Below are 26273 nucleotides of genomic sequence, written 5' to 3'. Positions count from 1 at the left end.
TACGCTCACACACAGATACACCCCCCTATACGCTCACACACCCCCCTATACGCTCACACACAGATACACCCCCCCTATACGCTCACACACAGATACACCCCCCCTATACGCTCACACACAGATACACCCCCCATACGCTCAAACACAGCTACACCCCCCATACGCTCACACACAGCTACACCCCCCACACACAGCTACACCCCCCACATACAGCTACACCCCCCCACATACAGCTACACCCCCCCACACAGCTACACCCCCCACACACAGCTACACCCCCAATACGCTCACACAGCTACACCCCCCCACATACAGCCACACCCCCCCACATACAGCCACACCCCCACCCTCTTAAAGAATGTGTTGTGGAGGTATAGCAGGAAAAGACAGTGAGATGGTCCAGGGTGACAGGGTTGATGTGCATGGTGAAGCATCATTTCCCTCTGTAGTACAGAGCTAACTCTCCCACCATCACTACACACTTCTGTCTGCAACAGCATCTCTATCTCACCAGCCCAGCGAGAGAGAGAGCAAGAGAGAGCGACTATCAATTTTGCTGCCAACTAACGGACCCTCATTAAGCGGTCATGCATACAAGGACCAAACGTTTCGTTTTCGAAATGATAGTTTCCGGATTCGACCATATTAATGACCAAAGGCTCGTATTTCTGTGTATTATGTTATAATTAAGTCTATGATTTGATAGAGCAGTTTGACTGAGCGATGGTAGGCAGCAGCAGGCTCGTAAGCATTCATTCAAACAGCACCTTTGTGCGTTTTGCCAGCAGCTCTTCGCAAGTCTTCAAGCATTGCGCTGTTTATGACTTCAAGCCTATCAACCCCCGAGATTAGGCTGGTGTAACCCATGTGAAATGGCTATCTAGTTAGCCGGGTGCGCGCTAATAGCATTTCAAACGTCACTCGCTCTGAGACTTGGAGAAGTTTTTCCCCTTCCTCTACATGGGTAACGCTGCTTCGAGGTTGGCTGTTGTCGATGTGTTCCTGGTTCGAGCCCAGGTAGGAGCGAGGAGAGGGACGGAAGCTATACTGTTACACTGGCAATACTAAAGTGCCTATAAGAACATCCAATAGTCAAAGGTATATGAAATACAAATCGTAGAGAGAAATAGTCCTATAATAACTACAACCTAAAACATCTTACCTGGGAATATTGAAGACTCATGTTAAAAGGAACCACCAGCTTTCATATGTTCTCATGTTCTGAGCAAGGAACTTAAACGTTAGCTTTTTTACATGGCACATATTGCACTTTTACTTTCTTCTCCAACACTTTGTTTTTGCATTATTTAAACCAAATTGAACATGTTTCATTATTTATTTGAGGCTAAATGATAGTATTTATGTATTATATTAAGTTAAAATAAGTGTTCATTCAGTATTGTTGTAGTTGTCATTACAAATAAAAATAAAAATAAATAAATAAATAAAATTAGATATATATATATATTTTTTAAAAATCGTCAGATTAATCGGTATCGGCTTTTTTTGGCCCTCCAATAATCAGTATCGGCGTTAAAATCATAATCGGTCGACCTCTAGTACAAAGCCAATAATACACACTGAACAAAAACAAACAAAATGTAAAGTGTTGGTCCCATGTTTCATGAGCTGAAATAAAAGATCCCAGAAATGTGCACAAATGTGTTTCCATCCCTGTTAGTGAGCATTTCTCCTTTGCCAAAACAATCCATCCACCTGACAGGTGTGGCATATCAAGAAGCTGATTAACAACTCAGTCAATTGCCGCACCGGTGAGTCAATTTAAGTTACATTACAATCCACCAGTTTAAACTAGAAACATGGAGGGTGTTTTGCATTGGATGAGTCTCAATCCACAGCATCCGCCAGTGTCGAGCTGCGGCGAAAGATGGCGAGCTAGAGCGGTGTTTGTCAGACCATGAGACATCCCTCACGGCCCTTTTTGCCATTTCTGAACGTGCTATTCAATGCGCTTTAGTAGTAAAGGCCAAATAACTGTTTATTATATAAGACCTAATGGGGTACTAAAATTCTAAATCAAATCGCTAAATGATCCAGACTATGACCATCTTAAAACGATTTCATGTCAGCTTCCTCCGGTTTCTTCACCTGTGGAATCATCTGAGACCAGCCACCAGGACAGCTGATGAAACTGTGGGTTTGCACAACCGAAGAATTTCTGCAAAAACCATCTTAGGGAAGCTCATCTGCGTGCTCGTCGTCCTCACCAGGATCTTGACCTGACTGCAGTTCGGCGTCGTTACTGACTTTAGTGGGCAAATGATGACATTTGATGCCCACTGACACACTGGTGAACCCCGGTTTCAACTGCAGTTTCCTGAAGTCAACGTTGTGAACAGTGTCCCATGGTGGTGGTGGGGTTATGGTATGAGCAGGCATAAGCTATGGACAACAAACACAATTGCATTTTATTGATGGTAATTTGAATGCACAGAGATACCGTGAGGCACATTGTCGTGCCATTCATCCACCGCCATCACCTCATGTTTCAGCATGATAATGCACAGCCTCATGTCGCAAGGACCTGTACACAATTCCTGGAAGCTGAAAATGTCCCAGTTCTGTAGTGATACATAAGGCAAATGGTAGATACACCAGACACTGATTGGTCGAAGCCCCTATCTACTTTTTAAAGGTAACAGATACATATCTGTATTCCCAGTCATGTGAAATCCATAGATTAGTGCCTCGATTGATTGATTTCTTTATATGAACTTTAACTCAGTAAAATCTTTCAAATATTTTGTGAGTGTAATGTTCTGCTCGTTTATTTCCCTTTTGTTTTAGTAGTGTTGTGGCCAACATTTTACTAACAATAACAGGCCAAGTATCACGATAGCGAGTAGTATTGCGCTACCACAGGGAGAGAGAGGCCTGGTATCCTGTCCCCCTCAGATGCTTGTTCCAGTTGTGTAAACATGCTGCACATGTGCTATGCAAAAAAAAATGTCACTGATATTCACACTTCCACTCAATACAAACACATTAAATTAACTTCACACTGTATAATACAATACTGCATAGAATGGCTGATTTGCTCATATTTGCAAAGGCCTACCTGTGATTTGGCTGGAGGAATATACATGCATAATGATCTGCATGTCAATGTGGCAGTATGGGGAAAACACTGCATGAAACAATCATTATTTACTCTTCAGTTAAACAGACTATCCCTCTGTCTCCCTCTCTCTCAAACACACACTCTCTCTCACAAACATATACACACACTGCTCCCAACTTTAAAAACATGAGGCACCAAACAGAATTTAAGAATCACCAGAAAGCAATAGATTGTTTATATATTTTAGGCGTACATTATGCCTATAAGAATCCTACAGTGCATTCGGAAAGTATTCAGACCCCATCCCTTTATCCCTCATTTTGTTACGTTACAGCCTCTTTCTAAAATGGATTCATATTTTTTTCCTCATCTTCACACAATACCCCATAATGACAAGGAGAAAACAGGTTTTTTTGCAAATGTATTCAAATTCAAAAACAGAAATACATTATTTACATAAGTATTCAGACCTTTTGCTATGAGACTCTAAATTAGCGATGCACTGATACGACATTTTTGGCCGATATCCGTTATTTTCCTTGCAAAAAAAAAAACAAAAAACATACCGATAACCAATATTACATTTTTTTGCAGCCTTTTAAGCATTCTAGTACAGTTAAATAGTTAACACACACACACGGTCTAAGGAACTGCATCTCAGTGCAAGAGGCGTCACTACAGTCCCTGGATCACATCTGGCCGTGATTGGGAGTCCCATAAGGCGGTGCACAATTGGCCCAGCGTCGTCCGGGGTAGGCCTTCAATGTAAATAAGAATTTGTTCTTAACTGACTTGCCTAGTTAAATACACGTCACACACACACACACACACACACACACACACACACACACACACACACACACACACATAAAAAAGTTATTTTGTTGGCATTTACGTATGTCCCGATTACCAGTACAACATAATCAAATCCTATTTCTTTCACTTACTTGCTGTGCTGTTTCTTTGTTCAGTCTCAACCAGGAGTTCATCATACATGTCAAGCAGTGAAGTTTCAGCTCTGTCTGTCCGTGGCCTCTCTTCCTCGGTGCACATTGTCACTGTGTCCATTTCCATCTTGTCCAGCTGTGTATGTAACATTTCACGTAAACCCTGTTTCTTGTCTGCATCGAAGTAGCGGTCCTTGTACCTAGCATCGAGCATGCTGGTGACACAGTAAAGAGGCTCAGAGAGAATGCCGCCGACTCACTTGTTCACAGCCTTGAGTACTTTTAAAAGTTTTAACCCCACGGTCTGTGTCTGCAGTTTTGTTGAGCAAGCGTTTCAATGCCATGACAGAGGGTATCACGTCTGCTGCAGACACAGTTCATGAGCTTATTTCTCCAGTCTGTTGTTCGAATGGAGCTAGGAGTGTGTTCATGTTTCCAAGTTTTAAACATGTTCTCAAATACCATGGAAATGGCAGCAGCAGTATGACAACCAGCACATTCATGAGCGTGCAATACTACTTTCCTCAGTACGAAATCCTAGACAATCCACTGTGCTGTCAGACTCAGCATGCTCATGGGGCTGATATCGTTGGTCCAAATGTCAGTCGTGAAGCCAGAGCCCGGACTTGAACCCGATCGAACATCTCTGGAGAAACCTGAAAATAGCTGTGCAGCGATGCTCCCCATCCAACCTGACAGAGCTTGAGAGGATCTGCAGAGAGGAATGGGAGAAACTCCCCAAATACAGGTGTGCCAAGCTTGTAGCGTCATACCCAAGTAGACTCGAGGCTGTAATCACTGCTTCAACAAAGTACTGAGTAAAGGGTCTGAATACGTATGTAAATGTGATTTCAGTTTATTTTATAAAATGTGCAAACATTTCTAAAAAGCTGTTTTTACTTTGTCATTATGGGGTATTGTTTATAGATTGATGAGGGGAAAAAACGATGTAATCCATTTTAGAATAAGGCTGTAACATAACAAAATGTTGAAAAAGTCTGAATACTTTCCGAATGCACTGTACCTTTAAAATACATCTCATGAGTAGTGAAGCAGACCCTTCTCCTTTCTTCCTGTGCCAATCAAATCTGCCTAAGACCTACTGCCAAGTTAGCAGGTTGTTAGCTTGGTAACATGACTGAACAATGGTTTGTCAAAGCAATAATTACCAACCCGGGATTAGTTTAAAAAACGCCCAGCGACATAGTTGGTTAAATTAAATTAAATGCGTGAAAAATGGCAAAGGAAGAGGAAAGTTAGCTCTGGTAATATGGGGGATTTGTGTTCATTTGAGCTAGAGACACGCCCTTTACTTTGCTGTAAAGCTGCAAGCATGCTTTTGAAGAAGCTGTGCTCCATTTGTTCCCTATGGCACTCACCAAGACAGAGAAATTGCAGAGCCTACTCAGACTGGCCTGTGCTCTTGGTCCTACCAGGGATCAAATGATACAATCGCTCAACTTTGCTTGCTCTGTGCGCTGCTCCAATATGTCAAATGTCACATATAACAGAAGACATCTCCGCTTGCCATCGTGGCTAAATGATATTTAAAACAGAGTGTCCAGAGAGAATCAGGTGGGTAACGGCTGCTGGACGGACGGCTCATTACAGCTGCCACGCGTGATAGGTGCATGAAAGTCAAGTGGACATTATCGGACCGACGCATACAAGAGACTAGTGGCCGTTGCTTCAAAACATTCATCTGAATTTATAAACAAAACAAACTTTGCCATTTTCTAACAGGCGCCAGCGGGTTCCTCAGATCGGTAGGGCAATATTAAACCATACTACAGTATTCTAAAACGTTGGTATCATGAGGTGTTGATTCCATGATATTACCGTGGTACCGGTATACACCGTGCAACAATATTTTGTTTGTCTATTTCACTTGCTTTGGCAAAGTAAACATGTTTCCCATGCCAATAAAGCCCTTTGAATTGAGAGAGAACAAACTCCTTCCTGCTCCCCCTTCCCTCTCGCCTTTATCTCTTCTCCAGACCCTACGCATCATTTCCTCATAAGCCCAAGCCCCTCCCTCCCTTTCCTCCTTGGTTCCTGTCAGTGGCACACAGACACACCAGGGAACAAGGATTCTGCCTTCCTAAGACCTCTACGCACACACAAACTATTGTACACATGCACATACATTTGTAAACACGCACAAACTCACACACACATTAGGGTTAGTGTGTGTAGAGAGGATCCTTGTTTGCAGAGAGGGCGTTTGTGCATGCAAAGCACACAGTCGTTGGTTGGTGGGTGTTATTCAGTGGAATAAGGTTAGAGGAGAAAGAGCGAGAGATTTTACATCGCTGGAGTCAGGGATTAACCTGAATCACAGGACACTTCAGCAGTCACCAGCTAAATCAACAAATGGCCTTCTCACAAAACACACACACAGCAAAGCCCACACACACATACACACATACACACATACACACACACACAGCAAAGCCCACACACACACACACACACTCCTAGGATGAGACATAGGCTTCTCTGTGCTTTGTGTCATTACTGGAATCACCTGAACTGACTAAATTTAACCTGCTGATTAAGCCGCCCGAACTCACAGCTCAACACGGTCCACACACACACACACACACACACGTCTCCTCCCCTTCCTCCATCTCCACTCTTTCACTCCAGTCCTTTTAACCGAAGCGGTTGATTCTGGACCAGGCCCGTGATGTAGGAAGATAGGTAGGGCTCTCTTCTTTCTCCCCGTCTTTCCTTCACTATCTGTGTTGACAACCCGCCTGCTCTCTGTTCTGTCCTTTCATCTCTTGTCACTATTCAGGAAGTGTGTCCATGCTCAAACCTCCCACACACATACACACACACACACACACACGTACTAACCCAGGAAAACCCCTCAACTACATTCACTTTGAGTCACTCAGACAGCATAAGCTGCAGAAAAATGTATAGAATTGCAGGAAATGAGCTTTAAAACTGCTACATTTTGTACATTGTCATTTCGCAACTGCGGCCACTTTCTCTTCCCCACACACACTCTCTCACACACACTCTCTCTCACTCAGTCAAACCGTCTCCCTCATTCAATGTCATTATAAGCCTGTGAAGTAATACATCAAAAAAAGTACACTACACACACACACACACACACACACACACACCCCCCGCCCCCTCACATCTAAAGCTCAAACACACACACTGACTCCCTGGCTCCATGCTAGCTGTCCTCCACATTGAAGGTCAGTCCATGTATAATGCATCACACACACTGGCTCGTCTGCTACCACACAGTGACCATCAATCAGGAACACCGAACATTTCCACAACACCTTCTCTCACTCTAAACTACTTTCAGTCTTTCCACTGATCTCAACCACTCTCCCTCTTTCTATACCCTCATTCCTCTTTTCTCTCCCATCCAAACCTCCCCCGGTTTTTTTTCTCTCCCTCCCTCCCTCCCCTCCACACTCCCTCCTCTTTCTCCCCTCCACACTCCCTCCTCTTTCTCCCCTCCACCCTCCCTCCTCTTTCTCCCCTCCACACTCCCTCCTCTTTCTCCCCTCCACACTCCCTCCTCTTTCTCCCCTCCACACTCCCTCCTCTTTCTCCCCTCCACACTCCCTCCTCTTTCTCCCCTCCACACTCCCTCCTCTTTCTCCCCTCCACACTCCCTCCTCTTTCTCCCCTCCACACTCCCTCCTCTTTCTCCCCTCCACACTCCCTCCTCTTTCTCCCCTCCACACTCCCTCCTCTTTCTCCCCTCCACACTCCCTCCTCTTTCTCCCCTCCACACTCCCTCCTCTTTCTCCCCTCCACCCTCCCTCCTCTTTCTCCCCTCCACCCTCCTCTTTCTCCCCTCCACCCTCCTCTTTCTCCCCTCCACCCTCCTCTTTCTCCCCTCCACCCTCCTCTTTCTCCCCTCCACCCTCCTCTTTCTCCCCTCCACCCTCCTCTTTCTCCCCTCCACCCTCTCCTGAGGTAGAGTCAGGTCTGGCGAGGGCTTTCAGACTTGTCTAGCACAAGGTCATGAAATTAGCTCAATGTGAAAACTCACTCTGCCAAAATCCTCACAGCTCACCAATCACTCACCCTCTCCCAGAGACACAATCAAATACACACACAATAAGACTTACAGTAACAGCAGGCTACACACACACAGGCTCCAACTCTGTCTGGGAAACACATTTCACACCAGTCCAGAGTTTATAAACACACGGGCCTGATGCCAAGAGCTGGACAGAAAGAGTGAGAAAAGAGGGGAGGAATGGGGGTGGGAAGAGAAAGAGGGGGATGAGAGAATAGAGGATGGATATTGTCATTTAGGGAAACAGTGGTTTGAGGGAGAGCAGCAGTAAGACAGTAGTGTTGGCTCTATCAAACTATACACTGGTTCCAGTGCCCCTCTCTCTATGGTCCAAAACAGTGTTGTGTGAGTTTGAGTGTGTGTGATCGACCGGCCAATTAATCCACCCAGTCCCTCAGCAATTAGACCCGTCTGCTGGAGCACAGAGACACCAATCAATGAGCCACTACCCTGACACACGCTCAAGCACACACACACACACAACTGCCAACACTGACACACACACACACACACACACATCAGTATACGCATGAGCTGACACACTAACAAGATAAACAGTGATCATCATCATACCAGCGAGCAGTGGCAGAGAGAGAGGGAGGGTGTGTGTTCTTCACTCCTAAAGAGAGAGGATAGGAGACATGGTGAGGGAGGGGAGAAGAAAGGATAGGAGACATGGTGAGGGAGGGGAGAAGAAAGGATAGGAGACATGGTGAGGGAGGGGAGAGGATAGGAAAGGATAGGAGACATGGTGAGGGAGGGGAGAGGATAGGAGAGGATAGGAGACATGGTGAGGGAGGGGAGAAGAAAGGATAGGAGACATGGTGAGGGAGGGGAGAAGAAAGGATAGGAGACATGGTGAGGGAGGGGAGAAGAAAGGATAGGAGACATGGTGAGGGAGGGGAGAAGAAAGGATAGGAGACATGGTGAGGGAGGGGAGAGGATAGGAGACATGGTGAGGGAGGGGAGAGGATAGGAAAGGATAGGAGACATGGTGAGGGAGGGGAGAAGAAAGGATAGGAGACATGGTGAGGGAGGGGAGAAGAGAGGATAGGAGACATGGTGAGGGAGGGGAGAAGAAAGGATAGGAGACATGGTGAGGGAGGGGAGAAGAAAGGATAGGAGACATGGTGAGGGAGGGGAGAAGAAAGGATAGGAGACATGGTGAGGGAGGGGAGAAGAAAGGATAGGAGACATGGTGAGGGAGGGGAGAGGATAGGAAAGGATAGGAGACATGGTGAGGGAGGGGAGAGGATAGGAAAGGATAGGAGACATGGTGAGGGAGGGGAGAGGATAGGAAAGGATAGGAGACATGGTGAGGGAGGGGAGAAGAAAGGATAGGAGACATGGTGAGGGAGGGGAGAGGATAGGATAGGAGACATGGTGAGGGAGGGGAGAAGAAAGGATAGGAGACATGGTGAGGGAGGGGAGAGGATAGGAGACATGGTGAGGGAGGGGAGAAGAAAGGATAGGAGACATGGTGAGGGAGGGGAGAGGATAGGATAGGAGACATGGTGAGGGAGGGGAGAAGAAAGGATAGGAGACATGGTGAGGGAGGGGAGAGGATAGGAGACATGGTGAGGGAGGGGAGAAGAAAGGATAGGAGACATGGTGAGGGAGGGGAGAAGAAAGGATAGGAGACATGGTGAGGGAGGGGAGAAGAAAGGATAGGAGACATGGTGAGGGAGGGGAGAGGATAGGAGACATGGTGAGGGAGGGGAGAGGATAGGAAAGGATAGGAGACATGGTGAGGGAGGGGAGAAGAAAGGATAGGAGACATGGTGAGGGAGGGGAGAAGAAAGGATAGGAGACATGGTGAGGGAGGGGAGAGGATAGGAAAGGATAGGAGACATGGTGAGGGAGGGGAGAGGATAGGAAAGGATAGGAGACATGGTGAGGGAGGGGAGAGGATAGGAAAGGATAGGAGACATGGTGAGGGAGGGGAGAAGATAGGAAAGGATAGGAGACATGGTGAGGGAGGGGAGAAGAAAGGATAGGAGACATGGTGAGGGAGGGGAGAAGAAAGGATAGGAGACATGGTGAGGGAGGGGAGAAGAAAGGATAGGAGACATGGTGAGGGAGGGGAGAGGATAGGAAAGGATAGGAGACATGGTGAGGGAGGGGAGAAGAGAGGATAGGAGACATGGTGAGGGAGGGGAGAAGAAAGGATAGGAGACATGGTGAGGGAGGGGAGAAGAAAGGATAGGAGACATGGTGAGGGAGGGGAGAGGATAGGAAAGGATAGGAGACATGGTGAGGGAGGGGAGAAGAAAGGATAGGAGACATGGTGAGGGAGGGGAGAGGATAGGAGACATGGTGAGGGAGGGGAGAGGATAGGAAAGGATAGGAGACATGGTGAGGGAGGGGAGAGGATAGGAAAGGATAGGAGACATGGTGAGGGAGGGGAGAGGATAGGAAAGGATAGGAGACATGGTGAGGGAGGGGAGAAGAAAGGATAGGAGACATGGTGAGGGAGGGGAGAAGAAAGGATAGGAGACATGGTGAGGGAGGGGAGAAGAAAGGATAGGAGACATGGTGAGGGAGGGGAGAGGATAGGAAAGGATAGGAGACATGGTGAGGGAGGGGAGAGGATAGGAAAGGATAGGAGACATGGTGAGGGAGGGGAGAGGGAGGGGAGAGGATAGGAGACCTGAGGAGAGAAAAGGCATGGAGACCTGGGCAGAAAGGTGGGAGACCTGGGCAGAAAGGTGGGAGACCTGGGCAGAAAGGTGGGAGACCTGGGCAGAAAGGTGGGAGACCTGGGCAGAAAGGTGGGAGACCTGGGCAGAAAGGTGGGAGTCCTGGGCAGAAAGGTGGGAGTCCTGGGCAGAAAGGTGGGGACCTGGGCAGAAGATATGAGGAGAAGAGGCACAAAGAGGCCACTGTAGACTATTGAGACTGCCCCACCCGTCATGCCCGATAGCCTCGGGCAGCCCCAGTGCATTGTGGGTTGTGGATCCATCTAGCATCTGGCCTTTATCGCTCTCGTTTAATGTTCCCTTCTCCATTTCCTCTCCTCCGCCATTCTCATCAGATTTTTTTATTTCTCCTTTAATCCATTTCTCCCTGTCGTCGAGAGTTCTGCCGAGTTCCCATGGCAACCGACAGTTGCTAAGCAACGTAAAACTCTCCATCATCCATTCCAGTACTGTGACAGATGGAGAGAGAGAAAGAGGGAGAGAACGACAGGGCAAGAGTAAAAGAAACATACAGAGAGAAAGAATTCAGACAAAGAGAGAGGAAAGGGAGTGAAAGAAAGCTATGGGGGTCTCTGGAACACAAATAAGGAGCCAGCCCTTCCACCCAGAGAACCAATCATAGCTTAGTGTTCCAGTCACAAGAGAGCCAATCACATTCAGCCATCTTGAACACGGTGTACATCAGCTTTGTGCACCAGCCTGTAAACAAAGTCTCACACAGCCATATGACTGCTAACGTGTGTATCTGAGGAGCCACTCTACTCTCAGGCCCTCACAGGCACTCTGGCATGAGGGGTGGGGTGATCTCAGTACCGCAATGCAGTATCCACATATTCCCAGTAACCCAGTGAGAGTCAGACAGTGGGGACAGCAGAGTTTAAACATGGAGAGCGCGTGACAGAGCGATGAGAGTGTGAGAGTGAGAAATAGTGAACGAGAGCGAGAGAGATAGTGAATGAGAACGAGAGAGATAGCGAATGAGAACGAGATAGCGAATGAGAGCGATAGAGATGGAGAGCCAGGGCTGGATGTCTAACGTGCCAGAGGCCTCCTAACCTCCCCACATGCTCTGGTACTGACATGTGGGGACATGGTCTAACACACGGCCTAGGCCCTAGGGAAACACAGCTGTGTGTATGCACACACATACACTAAATACACACACACACACACACACACACACACACACACACTAAATATACACACACAAGTTTGTAGACACCGCTTCAAATGAGTGGATTCAGCTATTTCAGCCACACCTGTTGCGGACAGGTGTATACAAACGAGCACAAAGCCATGCAATCTCCATAGGGAGACATTGGCAGTAGAATGACCTTACTGAAGAGCTCAGTGACCTTCAACGTGGCAGCGTAGGATGATCCTCCTCTCTACCCTCTCAGGGGTGGGCATCCAGGCCGCTCCTACCAGGTGACGTGGAGAGGATCTGTGTTTGCACCACGTATTCTCACTAATGGTGTCCCCCAGGGCTCGCTTCTAGACCCTCTCTTCTCTCTATACACCAAGTCACTTGACTCTGTCATATCCTCACATGGTCCCTCCTATCATTACTATGCGGATGACACTCAACTACTTTTCTCCTTCCCCCCTTTTGACACCCAGGAGCGACACGCCTGGCAGATACTTTTGTGTGTGTATATATATATATATATATATAGTGTATGTGGACACCCCTTCGAATTAGTGGCTATTTCAGTCACACCTGTTGCTGACAGGTATATCAAATTGAGCACACCGCCATGCAATCTCCATAGACAAACATTGGCAGTAGAATAGCCTGTACTGAAGAGCGCAATGACTTTCAACATGGCACCGTTATAGGATGCCACCTTTCCAACAAGTCAGTTCGTCAAATTTCTGCCCTGCTAGAGCTGCCCCAGTCAGCTGTAAGTGCTGTTATTGTGAAGTGGAAAAGTCTAGGAGCAACAACAGCTCAGCTATGAAGTGTTAGGCCACACAAGCTCACAGAACGAGACCACCAAGTGCTGAAGCCGTAGTGTGTAAAAATAGTCGGTTACAACTCTCACCACAGAGTTCTAAACTGCCTCAGGAAACGTCGGCACAAGAACTGTTAGTCGGGAGCTTCACGAAATGGGTTTCCATGGCCAAGCAGCCACACACAAGCCTAAGATCACCGTGTGCAATACCAAGCGTCGGCTGGAGTGGTGTAAAGCTCGCCGCCATTGGACTCTGGAGCAGTGGAAATGCGTTCTCTGGAGTAATAAATCACGCTTCACCATCTGGCAGTCTGATGGACGAATCTGGGTTTGGCGGATGCCAGGAGAACGCTACCTGCCCCAATGCATAGTGCCAACTGTAAAGGTTAGTGGAAGAGGAATAATGGTCTGGGGGTGTTTTTCATGGTTCAGGCCCCTTAGTTCCAATGAAGGGAAATCTTAACACTACAGCATACAACGATATTCTAGATGATTCTGTGCTGGCCCGACTTCACTAATGCTTGTGGCTGAATGGAAGGAAGTCCCTGTAGCAATGTTCCAACATCTAGTGGAAAGCCTTTCCAGAAGAGTGGAGGCTGTTATACTGTAGCAGCAAAGGGGGGGACCAACTTCATATTAATGCCCATGATTTTGGAATGAGCCGTTCAACGAGCAGGTGTCCACATACTTTTGGTCATGTAGTGTATGTGAGTGCGAGGATGTGTCTAAACCCATTCACAGCTAAAGAGGATATGAGGTGAGAGAGAAGGAAGAGAGAGTGAGCAAGAGATCGCAAGAGAGACCACAATAACCCCCCTGCCATTATGCAATACTACCCCCCACCAACTCCTATTCTCAGTGTTAGCCAATACCATGACTAGAGCACCATGCTCACCATGACTAGAGCACCATGCTCACCATGACTAGAGCCCCATGCTCACCATGACTAGAGCCCCATGCTCACCATGACTAGAGCACCATGCTCACCATGACTAGAGCACCATGCTCACCATGACTAGAGCACCATGCTCACCATGACTAGAGCCCCATGCTCACCATGACTAGAGCACCATGCTCACCATGACTAGAGCACCATGCTCACCATGACTAGAGCACCATGCTCACCATGACTAGAGCACCATGCTCACCATGACTAGAGCACCATGCTCACCATGACTAGAGCACCATGCTCACCATGACTAGAGCACCATGCTCACCATGACTAGAGCACCATGCTCACCATGACTAGAGCACCATGCCCACCATGACTAGAGCACCATGCCCACCATGACTAGAGCACCATGCTCACCATGACTAGAGCACCATGCTCACCATGACTAGAGCACCATGCTCACCATGACTAGAGCACCATGCTCACCATGACTAGAGCACCATGCTCACCATGACTAGAGCACCATGCCCACCATGACTAGAGCACCATGCCCACCATGACTAGAGCACCATGCTCACCATGACTAGAGCACCATGCTCACCATGACTAGAGCACCATGCTCACCATGACTAGAGCACCATGCTCACCATGACTAGAGCACCATGCCCACCATGACTAGAGCACCATGCCCACCATGACTAGAGCACCATGCCCACCATGACTAGAGCACCATGCCCACCATGACTAGAGCACCATGCTCACCATGACTAGAGCACCATGCCCACCATGACTAGAGCACCATGCTCACCATGACTAGAGCACCATGCCCACCATGACTAGAGCACCATGCCCACCATGACTAGAGCACCATGCTCACCATGACTAGAGCACCATGCCCACCATGACTAGAGCACCATGCTCACCATGACTAGAGCACCATGCTCACCATGACTAGAGCACCATGCTCACCATGACTAGAGCACCATGCTCACCATGACTAGAGCACCATGCTCACCATGACTAGAGCACCATGCTCACCATGACTAGAGCACCATGCTCACCATGACTAGAGCACCATGCCCACCATGACTAGAGCACCATGCCCACCATGACTAGAGCACCATGCTCACCATGACTAGAGCACCATGCTCACCATGACTAGAGCACCATGCCCACCATGACTAGAGCACCATGCTCACCATGACTAGAGCACCATGCCCACCATGACTAGAGCACCATGCCCACCATGACTAGAGCACCATGCTCACCATGACTAGAGCACCATGCTCACCATGACTAGAGCACCATGCTCACCATGACTAGAGCACCATGCTCACCATGACTAGAGCACCATGCCCACCATGACTAGAGCACCATGCCCACCATGACTAGAGCACCATGCTCACCATGACTAGAGCACCATGCCCACCATGACTAGAGCACCATGCCCACCATGACTAGAGCACCATGCCCACCATGACTAGAGCACCATGCCCACCATGACTAGAGCACCATGCTCACCATGACTAGAGCACCATGCTCACCATGACTAGAGCACCATGCTCACCATGACTAGAGCACCATGCTCACCATGACTAGAGCACCATGCTCACCATGACTAGAGCATGCACACACACGGATGACACATACAGCTGGGTAGGTAGAATGTATAGCAGTTAGCAGAGGCCTGTCATCACGGCTGGGTGCAAGCTACACTTATCAGTTGTTAACCACAGCCCAACATCAGCAGACTGACTAAACACTCCAAGATCACCATAAACAAACAGTGACGGCAGCAATCCAGCGTCAGTGCTGTGGTTAGGTAGGTCGGCGATGGGGAAAAATACTAATTGATACAGTTACATATCGGGATATTATTTTTGACGATATATCCTAGTTTGCTGTTTTCATAAGCGATCAATAAAACATTTCTCATGTCTCTCGTCAGCAGACATATGGTGAGCAATGTCTGGAACATCCAATCCCAATGAAATCACAGTATCGAATGGCAATACATCTAGAATCATGAGAATCTCAACGCACATCTTATTGCTACTAAATATCGTGATAATGTCGTATCGTGATAACGTCGTATCGTGATAACGTCGTATCGTGATAACGTCGATAACGTCGTATCGTGATAACGTCGTATCGTGATAATATCGTGATAATATCGTATCGTCAGGTCCCTGGCAATTCCCAGCCCATGACCCTGCTACCACACCGAGAGAGAGGGAGAAATAAAGCGAGGAGGTAGCGAGTGAGTGACAAGTAGAGAGAGAGAGAATTAGCGCAGCAGTCTCTGAGGGGAGGTGAGAGAGAGCAGCAGTAAGTAAAGCTAGTGAGCTGCAGGGCTCTGGTCCCCTGGTACAGACAGCTGCTACTGTCTCAGACAGTGAGACTAGTGGAAACCAGGCGACGCAGCGCACTACTGTGACAGGTGGCTGAGACTTGGTCCTGGCTACAAGCACAGGTTCAGTTTACAAAATGGCTTTTGGGTCACAGTTCCAAAAGCTTTACATGTGTCAGAGTGCTTTAGGTTGGCCACAGTGGATAACCCTTTGGTTACCACTGATCACCACTATCTGTTAGCATGTGAAGAGCTGGAACAGGCTTAGCCAATCAGCAGCCTCATACAGATGGCATCTCGGAAAGGGAAGTAGAGTGTTGTCAGGCAAGACAGGACACACACTAACTCCATCACCAACGTATCCCATGACAACGGCTTAGGGCTGGCCAATATCTAATTCATTTGATGACTTCAAATGTATGTTGTTGCAGGATATGCCTTGAGCTTATTTTGGACAGAATTTGGCAAGAGTGAAACCTCTCACTTCGCTTCTTCCTCTCTGTTACACACAGACACCAAGCCCCTCCCTCTGCCACTCGCACAACAAAGATAATCACATCTTCCTCTCTGACAAGCGGTTTGAAATCGCTATTTCAATTTGAGGTTTGGTCCAACAGAATCAGTCATATGGACACTGAAACACATTGAGACATTATTTAACTGTAATAAAGGACAAGTTAACCTTTCTGACGATGCCCTTTTTATGTCTCAACTCCTCACATTGCGAGAGCAGACATTACTAAAACAGGAGTATCAATGAACATTGATTGTGGAAAAAGGCTCAGTTTGTCGCGCGTGGCATTGCAATACCGCTAGCAGCATTATAGACACAGACTGTTAAACTTTGTCTGGTCAGTGTTTTAGAAATATGCAATGAGCAGAAAAAGTCAATATAAGGAATTGGCAACTCGTTGTCAGTCTGAGAAATAAGGCAGAGCACTTGATTTCAACATGTGAACAAAGTGGACATGCTAGCACGCTGTTCAAACAGCTGGAGACGGACAGCAGGGTGTGTTTACAACTATTCAACTGTTTAGCCTTGTTAGCTAGCAAATACATCCAAGTTGGCTAAACTTGGTACAAAGACTGCTATAAAGACTAGCTGGCTACTCACTAGCACTTGGGCTTGTGAGATTGATATGAGACAGGTGACATTTTTCTAGAAAACCTGCTACAGGAAGTCCATGCATTGTGCATGGTTCCGATTACATTAGTAACAAAAAGGGCATTGTCACAGACAAACTTGAAAGCCGGATCAGTGATTGAAAAAAGCAGGTTAAACTAGTTTAAGAAAATAATGATAAGGTCTTATGGTTGTAGAAGGCTTATATTTATCCTAGGTATAACTTCACAAGCCCTGAATTCATTAGACTGTTTGAAATGCAGTGTATTTTAACTTTAAAATTGTACAACAAAGCTTATTCAGAGAAATCATTTAGGCCATATTGCCCTTCCTACCACAGCTCTCCTCCCAGAACACATTCTTGTGTGTGTGTGTAATTCTATTGTGTCTGACGTGGTGCTATAGTTCTCATGGTTGTTTGGTTACTGAAAGACAACTGTACTCCATCACACAGACTACTCACCGATCTTCTGGTTGAAGATTTTGTCGAACGTCAGCTCATCTCTTTCCTCCAGGTACTTCTGCATCACACTGCGAATACTGCGAGAAAGAGAGAGGGGCGAGAAAGAGAGAGGGGCGAGAAAGAGAGAGGGGCGAGAAAGGGGAATACAACATAAGAAACGTACTTCTCGTCATCCCCTGTAGGACATAAGGTTACAATGAGCTCCACATTGTTAGAAAACTAAAGCATATTTGAAGGGACACACACACAGAAAGGACATAGGTGAAATCAGAGTACGGACTCCCAAATCCCCACTACAAAACCTATTTCTATTCCTCCCTGCCCAGGCTCAACTCTCCTAATTTCACCAGCGTCATCTCTCCTGTCATCCTTTCAGCTCTCCTCCCTGTTCCCCTCCACCTCCATTCCTGATCCCTGCCCTGGTTTGGGCCTCTCCCTTCCTGCCACCTGTCCCCTGACAGAGGGGAGGCCCGGGGGAGAGCAGAAAGGTGAGGAGCAGGGGAGTGGTGGGGGTAGGGGGAACAGACCAGCAGCTTGCCCTGGGAGAGGGTGTTAATGAGAGGAGGACTGGGGAGAATGAATCAATTAGCACCCTCTCCACGGGCCCATTCTCACACACACACACACACACACACACACACACACGAGAAGGGATGGGAACGTTACCACGCACATGGCAGAAGGAGGGTAGCACTTTCCATATGACAGCACATTGGCCAGACAGACACCTGGCCCAAGACGAATTGGTTTAAACAAGAGAGGAGAGAGGTTAAGGAGAGAATGAGAGAGATGGAAGGAGGAGGGAGAGGAGAGAGATGAGAGCGAACGAACGAGATCTTGGATGTGTCTATTACTGCCAGTGAGCCAGTGGCAACGAGTGTGTGCTGATATGATCCAGAACCACAACAAATGTCTTTGTTTTTTCATCTCTTTAATCTGTCTTTTGACAAACTGTTTAGTGATTACCAGCGTCTATTGTTCATTGTATTGTTGATAAATGCAATGAGGTTTATTCTGTGATTCCCCATGGATCGATGTTCCCCTGATATCCTTAGCGTTGTGTGAATGGTTTTTCCACAGTAACGGAATTATGGTTTGTTAAACTTTGAAATCAATGGTTTGTGTTTGGCATACAGTTTAAAGTGAAAAATCTGAGTCTCAACGTAATTCCGTTACTGTGGAATTGCCCTTCTACTGCATTGGGATGGCTGGCCCAGAACGGGCAGGTTCAGATAGTATGATCCTTTTATTCAGTCCTAACTAGCACATCATAACAAGTGACTGATGCTAGTAGGCTTGGGCGGTATACAGATTGTCAGACCTTCATACAGGATATTTGGTCATATCGGCACTGAACACAAAGTGCGCTATTTTCAAACCCCACTGAGCCTTTGTAAGCCAAAGTTTAGCAATGCTAACAAGTACAAGTAAAATCCCATTGAGAACGCTAACTAAATGCTAACGAGCATTGTGAAAACGTTATAAGGTCTCTGACCAAAACTATTTTCAGGACAGACATCCCAGCTCATGAACTTTTACAAGTCCCAAAAACATGCTACTCACAGTTTGCTGCACCCACAAAACAAATATTAGACAGCAAGGCTCTTGATCCAGGAGGAGATTCTCTGCTGTTACCAGCAAGCAAAGCTTGATTTTGGAAGACGCTAACCACTTTGCTAGATTGCTAACTACTGTAGCAACTGAATTAGCAAATCAAATGCACAACTGCAGAGCACGTAGCACATTTTAGACAGTTAAAATAATTAACCTAATAGTTAAGATGTCTAGCTGGCAAACATTTAGTTGTGAATACCATACCGTAACTCTAAAGTTTATTGGTCACATACACATGGTTAGCAGATGTTAATGCGAGTGTAGCGAAATGCTTGTGCTTCTAGTTCCGACAGTGCAGTAATATCTAACAAGTATTCTAACAATTTCCAAACAACTACCTAACACACACATCTAAAGAGGTGAATGAGAATATGTAAGTATATGGATGAGCGATGGCTGAGCGGCATAGGCAAGGTGCAGTAGATGGTATAAAATACAGTATATACATGTGATATGAGTAATGTAAGATATATAAACATTATTAAAGTGGCATTATTTAAAGTGGCATTGTTTAAAGTGACTAGTAATCCATTTATTAAAGTGGTCAGTGATTGGGTCTCAATGTAGGCAGCAGCCTCTCTGAGTTAGTGATTGCTGTTTAGCAGTCTGATGGCTTTGAGACAGAAGCTGTTTTTCTCTCTCAGTCCCAGCTTTGATGAACAGCATTCTTACATAGGTATTCCTCTTGTCCAGATGGGATAGGGTAGTATGCAGTGTGATGGCGATTGTATCGTCTGTGGACCTATTGGGGCGGTAAGCAAACTGAAGTGGGTCTAGGGTGGCCAGTAAGGTGGAGGTGATATGATCCTTGACTAGTCTCTCAAAGCACTTCATGATGACAGAAGTGAGTGCTTCTTGGGTACAGGAACAGGAACAATGGTGGCCATCTTGAAGCATGTGGGGACAGCAGACTGGGATAGGGAGCGACTGAATATGTCCGTAAACACTCCAGCCAGCTGGTCTGCGCATGCTGAAGACGCGGCTAGGGATGCCGTCTGGGCCAGCAGCCTTGCGAGGGTTAACACGTTTAAATGTTTAACTCACATCGACCAGGGAGAAGGAGAGGGGTGCAGTCCTTGTGAGCGGGCCGCGACAGTGGCACTGAAGGTGTTTAGTTTGTCTGCACGTCGGTGTTCGTGACTAGATCACCTGGTGTGTGATGCACAACAGTCAGTGACTCAAAGCTCCAGTCTCATCGTTGTGGGCTTGTAAACAAACACCACATGACTGGGTACCACCGGTAAGCACCATATTGAAAAATATAAATGAAGAATGCGGTCTTCTTTATCTCCTAACGTATTTACTTAAAAAGTAGCTACAAATATTCAAATTTATAATAAAAATACTCCGGCATACACAGTATACTGCCCAAGCCTAGATGCTAGCACCAAGTATAACAGTGGTTGATAGAGGAGACACTAAATACTAGCTATATGATCTAAGCCGGTGTTTACCACAGACCTTATTTTCAGCATTTATCCAAAACCCTACAAAAACACCTTTTATTTTTCCCATAGGCTTTGTCCAACGAACCATGACAGAGTTATTGCCTACAAAAAGATGCCATTACTACCTCTATAGCTTATAGTCTAGTTGGACTGTAACACAGAAAACAATGTTTTGTGATAACTGCACTCTGATTTAAAAAGAACATTCAGTTAGGGGTTTTTCTTAACGTTAATGATCCCAATTTCATTACACACTCCTACTAGTTTATAACACAGTGGCTAATGCTAGCCTAGCAACAATGCTAAAACCAGGGTAAGAATTTAACCAATAGTACTAGTAGTAACATAGCGGGGCCTGGATCTGTGCCTACAGGTCAACTTGTACGCAGTCCAGTAATAGCTCTCTGTCTAACTGAGCCACAAGAACCAGGAAGTTGACTCTTCCTCATTCACTGGAGGCCAGGGGTGAGACATAAGCATGCCTGCCTGCTGCAGAAACAACTAGCCTAGCTAACCCCTAGCTAGCTAACCCCTAGCTAGCTAACCCCTAGCTAGCTAACCCCTAGCTAGCTAACCCCTAGCTAGCTAACCCCTAGCTAGCTAACCCCTAGTCCCTGGTGGACACTTGTGGAGAGCTGATCGAAATAAGCAATTTAGTGCAAATTCCTCTGAGTAGCCAATCAGGGGATTAGGTGGAGCTACTACAATAATGTAACAATCCAATTATTTCAGATGCATGAAGTGCCTTTGCCCTATGGAGTAGGGGGCTAGGGGTTGTTTCTGGACAGGGCCATACAGACTGTCCTGTCAGAATCTACTCTCTGCTACACTGGCCAATCACTATCCACTCTCTGCTACACTGGCCAATCACAATCTAGAACCCACTCTGCTATATTGACCAATAACAATCCACTGACTCTTCTAGACTGGTGCACACTTACACATTTTGCACTTCCCTTCTCAGATGTAAAAAGGATAGGACTTGTATACTGTAGACCAGGGGTGTCAAACTCATTTTTCCCCGGTGGCCGCATTCAGTCTTCAACGAGGTCCAGACGGCAGCACTGACAAATGGTTATATTTCCAAAGAATTGTCATCTATCCATTGTTATTGGAATGTGATGCTCCCTGACTGTCCTCCCCCTCTCATCCCTGACTGTCCTCCCCTCTGGATCTGAACCTGCCTCCTGTAACTACTGTACTCCAACAACCCCTCCCTCTCTCTGTCATACCTCTTTATCCTTGTAGATAATTCCCTCTTCCCCCACCTCCTACCGCACAACACACGCGTCTCTCCTGCTGAGCTCTCTTCAAACAGTACCAGTGCCGTTCCTCTCCCCTCCCCCTCCCTATCGCTTCCAGTGCTGCCGTCAAAATCTCACCTCTCTGCCAGCAGGCAAAGCCTCGGCACAAAGAGAATGTAGCAGCGATGCGCGATCCACAACGTCACCAACAAGCAGCCTAATTCAGATCGTTTTCTTCACTCATTGGTCTTTTGACCAATCAGATCAGCGCTGAAAAATAGCTGATGTGAAAATATCTGATGTGATTGGTCAAAAAAACAAAAAAGATCAGATTTGGGCTGCCTGTGTAAATGCCAACATATACATCTCCAAACACACAAACACCCACTCCAAACATACACACAGCTCTAAACACAAAACACACACACACTACTCCAAATGCCACACAAACACAACTCCAAAGACCACATACGCACAGCCCCAAGTACATACATATACAGAGCTGAAACACACACACACACACACACACACACACACACAGACACACACCACACAGACACACACAGCTCCAAATCACTCACACACACACCAACGCTTGCTCTCAGCGCTCCTCTTTTCCTCTCTAGCCTATATCCCTCTCTCCTTCCCCCCCAGTATCTCCCTCTCTAGCCTATACCCACCCTCTCCCTCCCTCCTTCCCCCCAGTCTCTCCCTCTCTAGCCTATACCCACCCTCTCCCTCCCTCCTTCCCCCAGCATCTCCCTCTCTAGCCTATACCCACCCTCTCCCTCCCTCCCTCTTTCCCCCCCAGTCTCTCCCTCTCTAGCCTAGATCCCCCCTCCCAGTCTCTCCCTCTCTAGCCTAGATCCCCCCCTCCTCCCAGTCTCTCCCTCTAGCCTAGATCCCCCCTCCTCCCAGTCTCTCCCTCTCTAGCCTAGATCCCCTCCTCCCAGTCTCTCCCTCTCTAGCCTAGATCCCCCCCCTCCCAGTCTCTCCCTCTCTAGCCTATACCCCCCTCCCAGTCTCTCCCTCTCTAGCCTAGATCCCCCTCCTCCCAGTCTCTCCCTCTCTAGCCTAGATCCCCCCTCCTCCCAGTCTCTCCCTCTCTAGCCTAGATCCCCCCCTCCTCCCAGTCTCTCCCTCTCTAGCCTAGATCCCCCCTCCTCCCAGTCTCTCCCTCTCTAGCCTAGATCCCCCCTCCTCCCAGTCTCTCCCTCTCTAGCCTAGATCCCCCCTCCTCCCAGTCTCTCCCTCTCTAGCCTAGATCCCCCCTCCTCCCAGTCTCTCTAGCCTAGATCCCCCCTCCTCCCAGTCTCTCTAGCCTAGATCCCCCCTCCTCCCAGTCTCTCCCTCTCTAACCTAGATCCCCCCTCCTCCCAGTCTCTCCCTCTCTAGCCTAGATCCCCCCTCCTCCCAGTCTCTCCCTCTCTAGCCTAGATCCCCCTCCTCCCAGTCTCTCCCTCTCTAGCCTAGATCCCCCCTCCTCCCAGTCTCTCCCTCTCTAGCCTAGATCCCCCTCCTCCCAGTCTCTCCCTCTCTAGCCTAGATCCCCCCCTCCTCCCAGTCTCTCCCTCTCTAGCCTAGATCCCCCCTCCTCCCAATCTCTCCCTCTCTAGCCTAGATCCCCCCCTCCCAGTCTCTCCCTCTCTAACCTAGATCCCCCCCTCCTCCCAGTCTCTCCCTCTCTAGCCTAGATCCCCCCTCCTCCCAGTCTCTCCCTCTCTAACCTAGATCCCCCCTCCTCCCAGTCTCTCCCTCTCTAGCCTAGATCCCCCCTCCTCCCAGTCTCTCCCTCTCTAGCCTAGATCCCCCCTCCTCCCAGTCTCTCCCTCTCTAGCCTAGATCCCCCTCCTCCCAGTCTCTCCCTCTCTAGCCTAGATCCCCCCCTCCTCCCAGTCTCTCCCTCTCTAGCCTAGATCCCCCCCTCCCAGTCTCTCCCTCTCTAGCCTAGATCCCCCCTCCTCCCAGTCTCTCCCTCTCTAACCTAGATCCCCCTCCTCCCAGTCTCTCCCTCTCTAACCTAGATCCCCCCTCCTCCCAGTCTCTCCCTCTCTAGCCTAGATCCCCCCCTCCTCCCAGTCTCTCCCTCTCTAACCTAGATCCCCCTCCTCCCAGTCTCTCCCTCTCTAGCCTAGATCCCCCCTCCTCCCAGTCTCTCCCTCTCTAACCTAGATCCCCCCTCCTCCCAGTCTCTCCCTCTCTAGCCTAGATCCCCCCCTCCTCCCAGTCTCTCCCTCTCTAACCTAGATCCCCCCTCCTCCCAGTCTCTCCCTCTCTAGCCTAGATCCCCCCCTCCTCCCAGTCTCTCCCTCTCTAGCCTAGATGCCCCCCCTCCCAGTCTCTCCCTCTCTAGCCTAGATCCCCTCCTCCCAGTCTCTCCCTCTCTAGCCTAGATCCCCCCTCCTCCCAGTCTCTCCCTCTCTAGCCTATACCCCCCTCCCAGTCTCTCCCTCTCTAGCCTAGATCCCCCCTCCTCCCAGTCTCTCCCTCTCTAGCCTAGATCCCCCTCCTCCCAGTCTCTCCCTCTCTAGCCTAGATCCCCCCCTCCTCCCAGTCTCTCCCTCTCTAGCCTAGATCCCCCCTCCCAGTCTCTCCCTCTCTAACCTAGATCCCCCCTCCTCCCAGTCTCTCCCTCTCTAGCCTAGATCCCCCCTCCTCCCAGTCTCTCCCTCTCTAACCTAGATCCCCCCTCCCAGTCTCTCCCTCTCTAGCCTAGATCCCCCCTCCTCCCAGTCTCTCCCTCTCTAACCTAGATCCCCCCTCCTCCCAGTCTCTCCCTCTCTAGCCTAGATCCCCCCCTCCTCCCAGTCTCTCCCTCTCTAGCCTAGATCCCCCCTCCTCCCAGTCTCTCTAGCCTAGATCCCCCCTCCTCCCAGTCTCTCCCTCTCTAGCCTAGATCCCCCCCTCCTCCCAGTCTCTCCCTAGCCTAGATCCCCCCTCCTCCCAGTCTCTCCCTCTCTAGCCTAGATCCCCCCCTCCCAGTCTCTCCCTCTCTAGCCTATATCCCCCCCTCCCAGTCTCCCCTCTAGCCTAGATCCCCCCTCCTCCCAGTCTCTCCTAGCCTAGATCCCCCTCCTCCCAGTCTCTCTAGCTTAGATCCCCCCTCCTCCCAGTCTCTCTAGCCTAGATCCCCCCTCCTCCCAGTCTCTCCCTCTCTAGCCTAGATCCCCCTCCTCCCAGTCTCTCCCTCTCTAGCCTAGATCCCCCCTCCCAGTCTCTCCCTCTCTAGCCTAGATCCCCCCCTCCTCCCAGTCTCTCCCTCTCTAGCCTAGATCCCCCCTCCCAGTCTCTCCCTCTCTAGCCTATACCCCCCCTCCCAGTCTCTCCCTCTCTAGCCTAGATCCCCCCCTCCTCCCAGTCTCTCTAGCCTAGATCCCCCCTCCTCCCAGTCTCTCCCTCTCTAGCCTAGATCCCCCCTCCTCCCAGTCTCTCCCTCTCTAGCCTAGATCCCCCTCCTCCCAGTCTCTCCCTCTCTAGCCTAGATCCCCCCTCCCAGTCTCTCCCTCTCTAGCCTAGATCCCCCCTCCTCCCAGTCTCTCCCTCTCTAGCCTAGATCCCCCTCCTCCCAGTCTCTCCCTCTCTAGCCTAGATCCCCCCCTCCTCCCAGTCTCTCCCTCTCTAGCCTAGATCCCCCCTCCTCCCAGTCTCTCCCTCTCTAACCTAGATCCCCCCTCCTCCCAGTCTCTCCCTCTCTAGCCTAGATCCCCCCTCCTCCCAGTCTCTCCCTCTCTAGCCTAGATCCCCCCTCCTCCCAGTCTCTCCCTCTCTAGCCTAGATCCCCCCTCCTCCCAGTCTCTCCCTCTCTAGCCTAGATCCCCCCTCCTCCCAGTCTCTCCCTCTCTAGCCTAGATCCCCCCTCCTCCCAATCTCTCCCTCTCTAGCCTAGATCCCCCCTCCTCCCAGTCTCTCCCTCTCTAGCCTAGATCCCCCCTCCTCCCAGTCTCTCCCTCTCTAGCCTAGATCCCCCCTCCTCCCAGTCTCTCCCTCTCTAACCTAGATCCCCCCTCCTCCCAGTCTCTCCCTCTCTAGCCTAGATCCCCCCTCCTCCCAGTCTCTCCCTCTCTAGCCTAGATCCCCCCCTCCTCCCAGTCTCTCCCTCTCTAGCCTAGATCCCCCCTCCTCCCAGTCTCTCCCTCTCTAGCCTAGATCCCCCCTCCTCCCAGTCTCTCCCTCTCTAGCCTAGATCCCCCCTCCTCCCAGTCTCTCCCTCTCTAGCCTAGATCCCCCCCTCCCAGTCTCTCCCTCTCTAGCCTAGATCCCCCCTCCTCCCAGTCTCTCCCTCTCTAACCTAGATCCCCCCTCCCAGTCTCTCCCTCTCTAGCCTAGATCCCCCCTCCTCCCAGTCTCTCCCTCTCTAGCCTAGATCCCCCCCTCCTCCCAGTCTCTCCCTCTC

General features: G+C 48.9%; 1 protein-coding gene across 2 annotated transcripts in view; it reads right to left on the bottom strand.

Moving 5' to 3' along the window:
• Positions 1–26273, bottom strand: part of LOC106568375 (beta-adrenergic receptor kinase 2) — an 86467-nt gene that overhangs the window by 53053 nt on the left and 7141 nt on the right. For both annotated transcript variants that reach the window (XM_045692215.1, XM_045692214.1), the window contains exon 2: positions 17575–17651. In XM_045692215.1, coding sequence (XP_045548171.1) covers positions 17575–17651 — 77 coding nt within the window. The remainder of the gene's footprint in view (positions 1–17574; positions 17652–26273) is intronic.

This window comes from Salmo salar, chromosome ssa01 (genome assembly GCF_905237065.1).
Source record: "Salmo salar chromosome ssa01, Ssal_v3.1, whole genome shotgun sequence".
NCBI classification, from domain to species: Eukaryota; Metazoa; Chordata; class Actinopteri; order Salmoniformes; family Salmonidae; genus Salmo; species Salmo salar.
The sequence above is the reverse complement of the archived record's forward strand: the minus strand, read 5'-3'. Positions and strand labels throughout refer to the sequence as shown.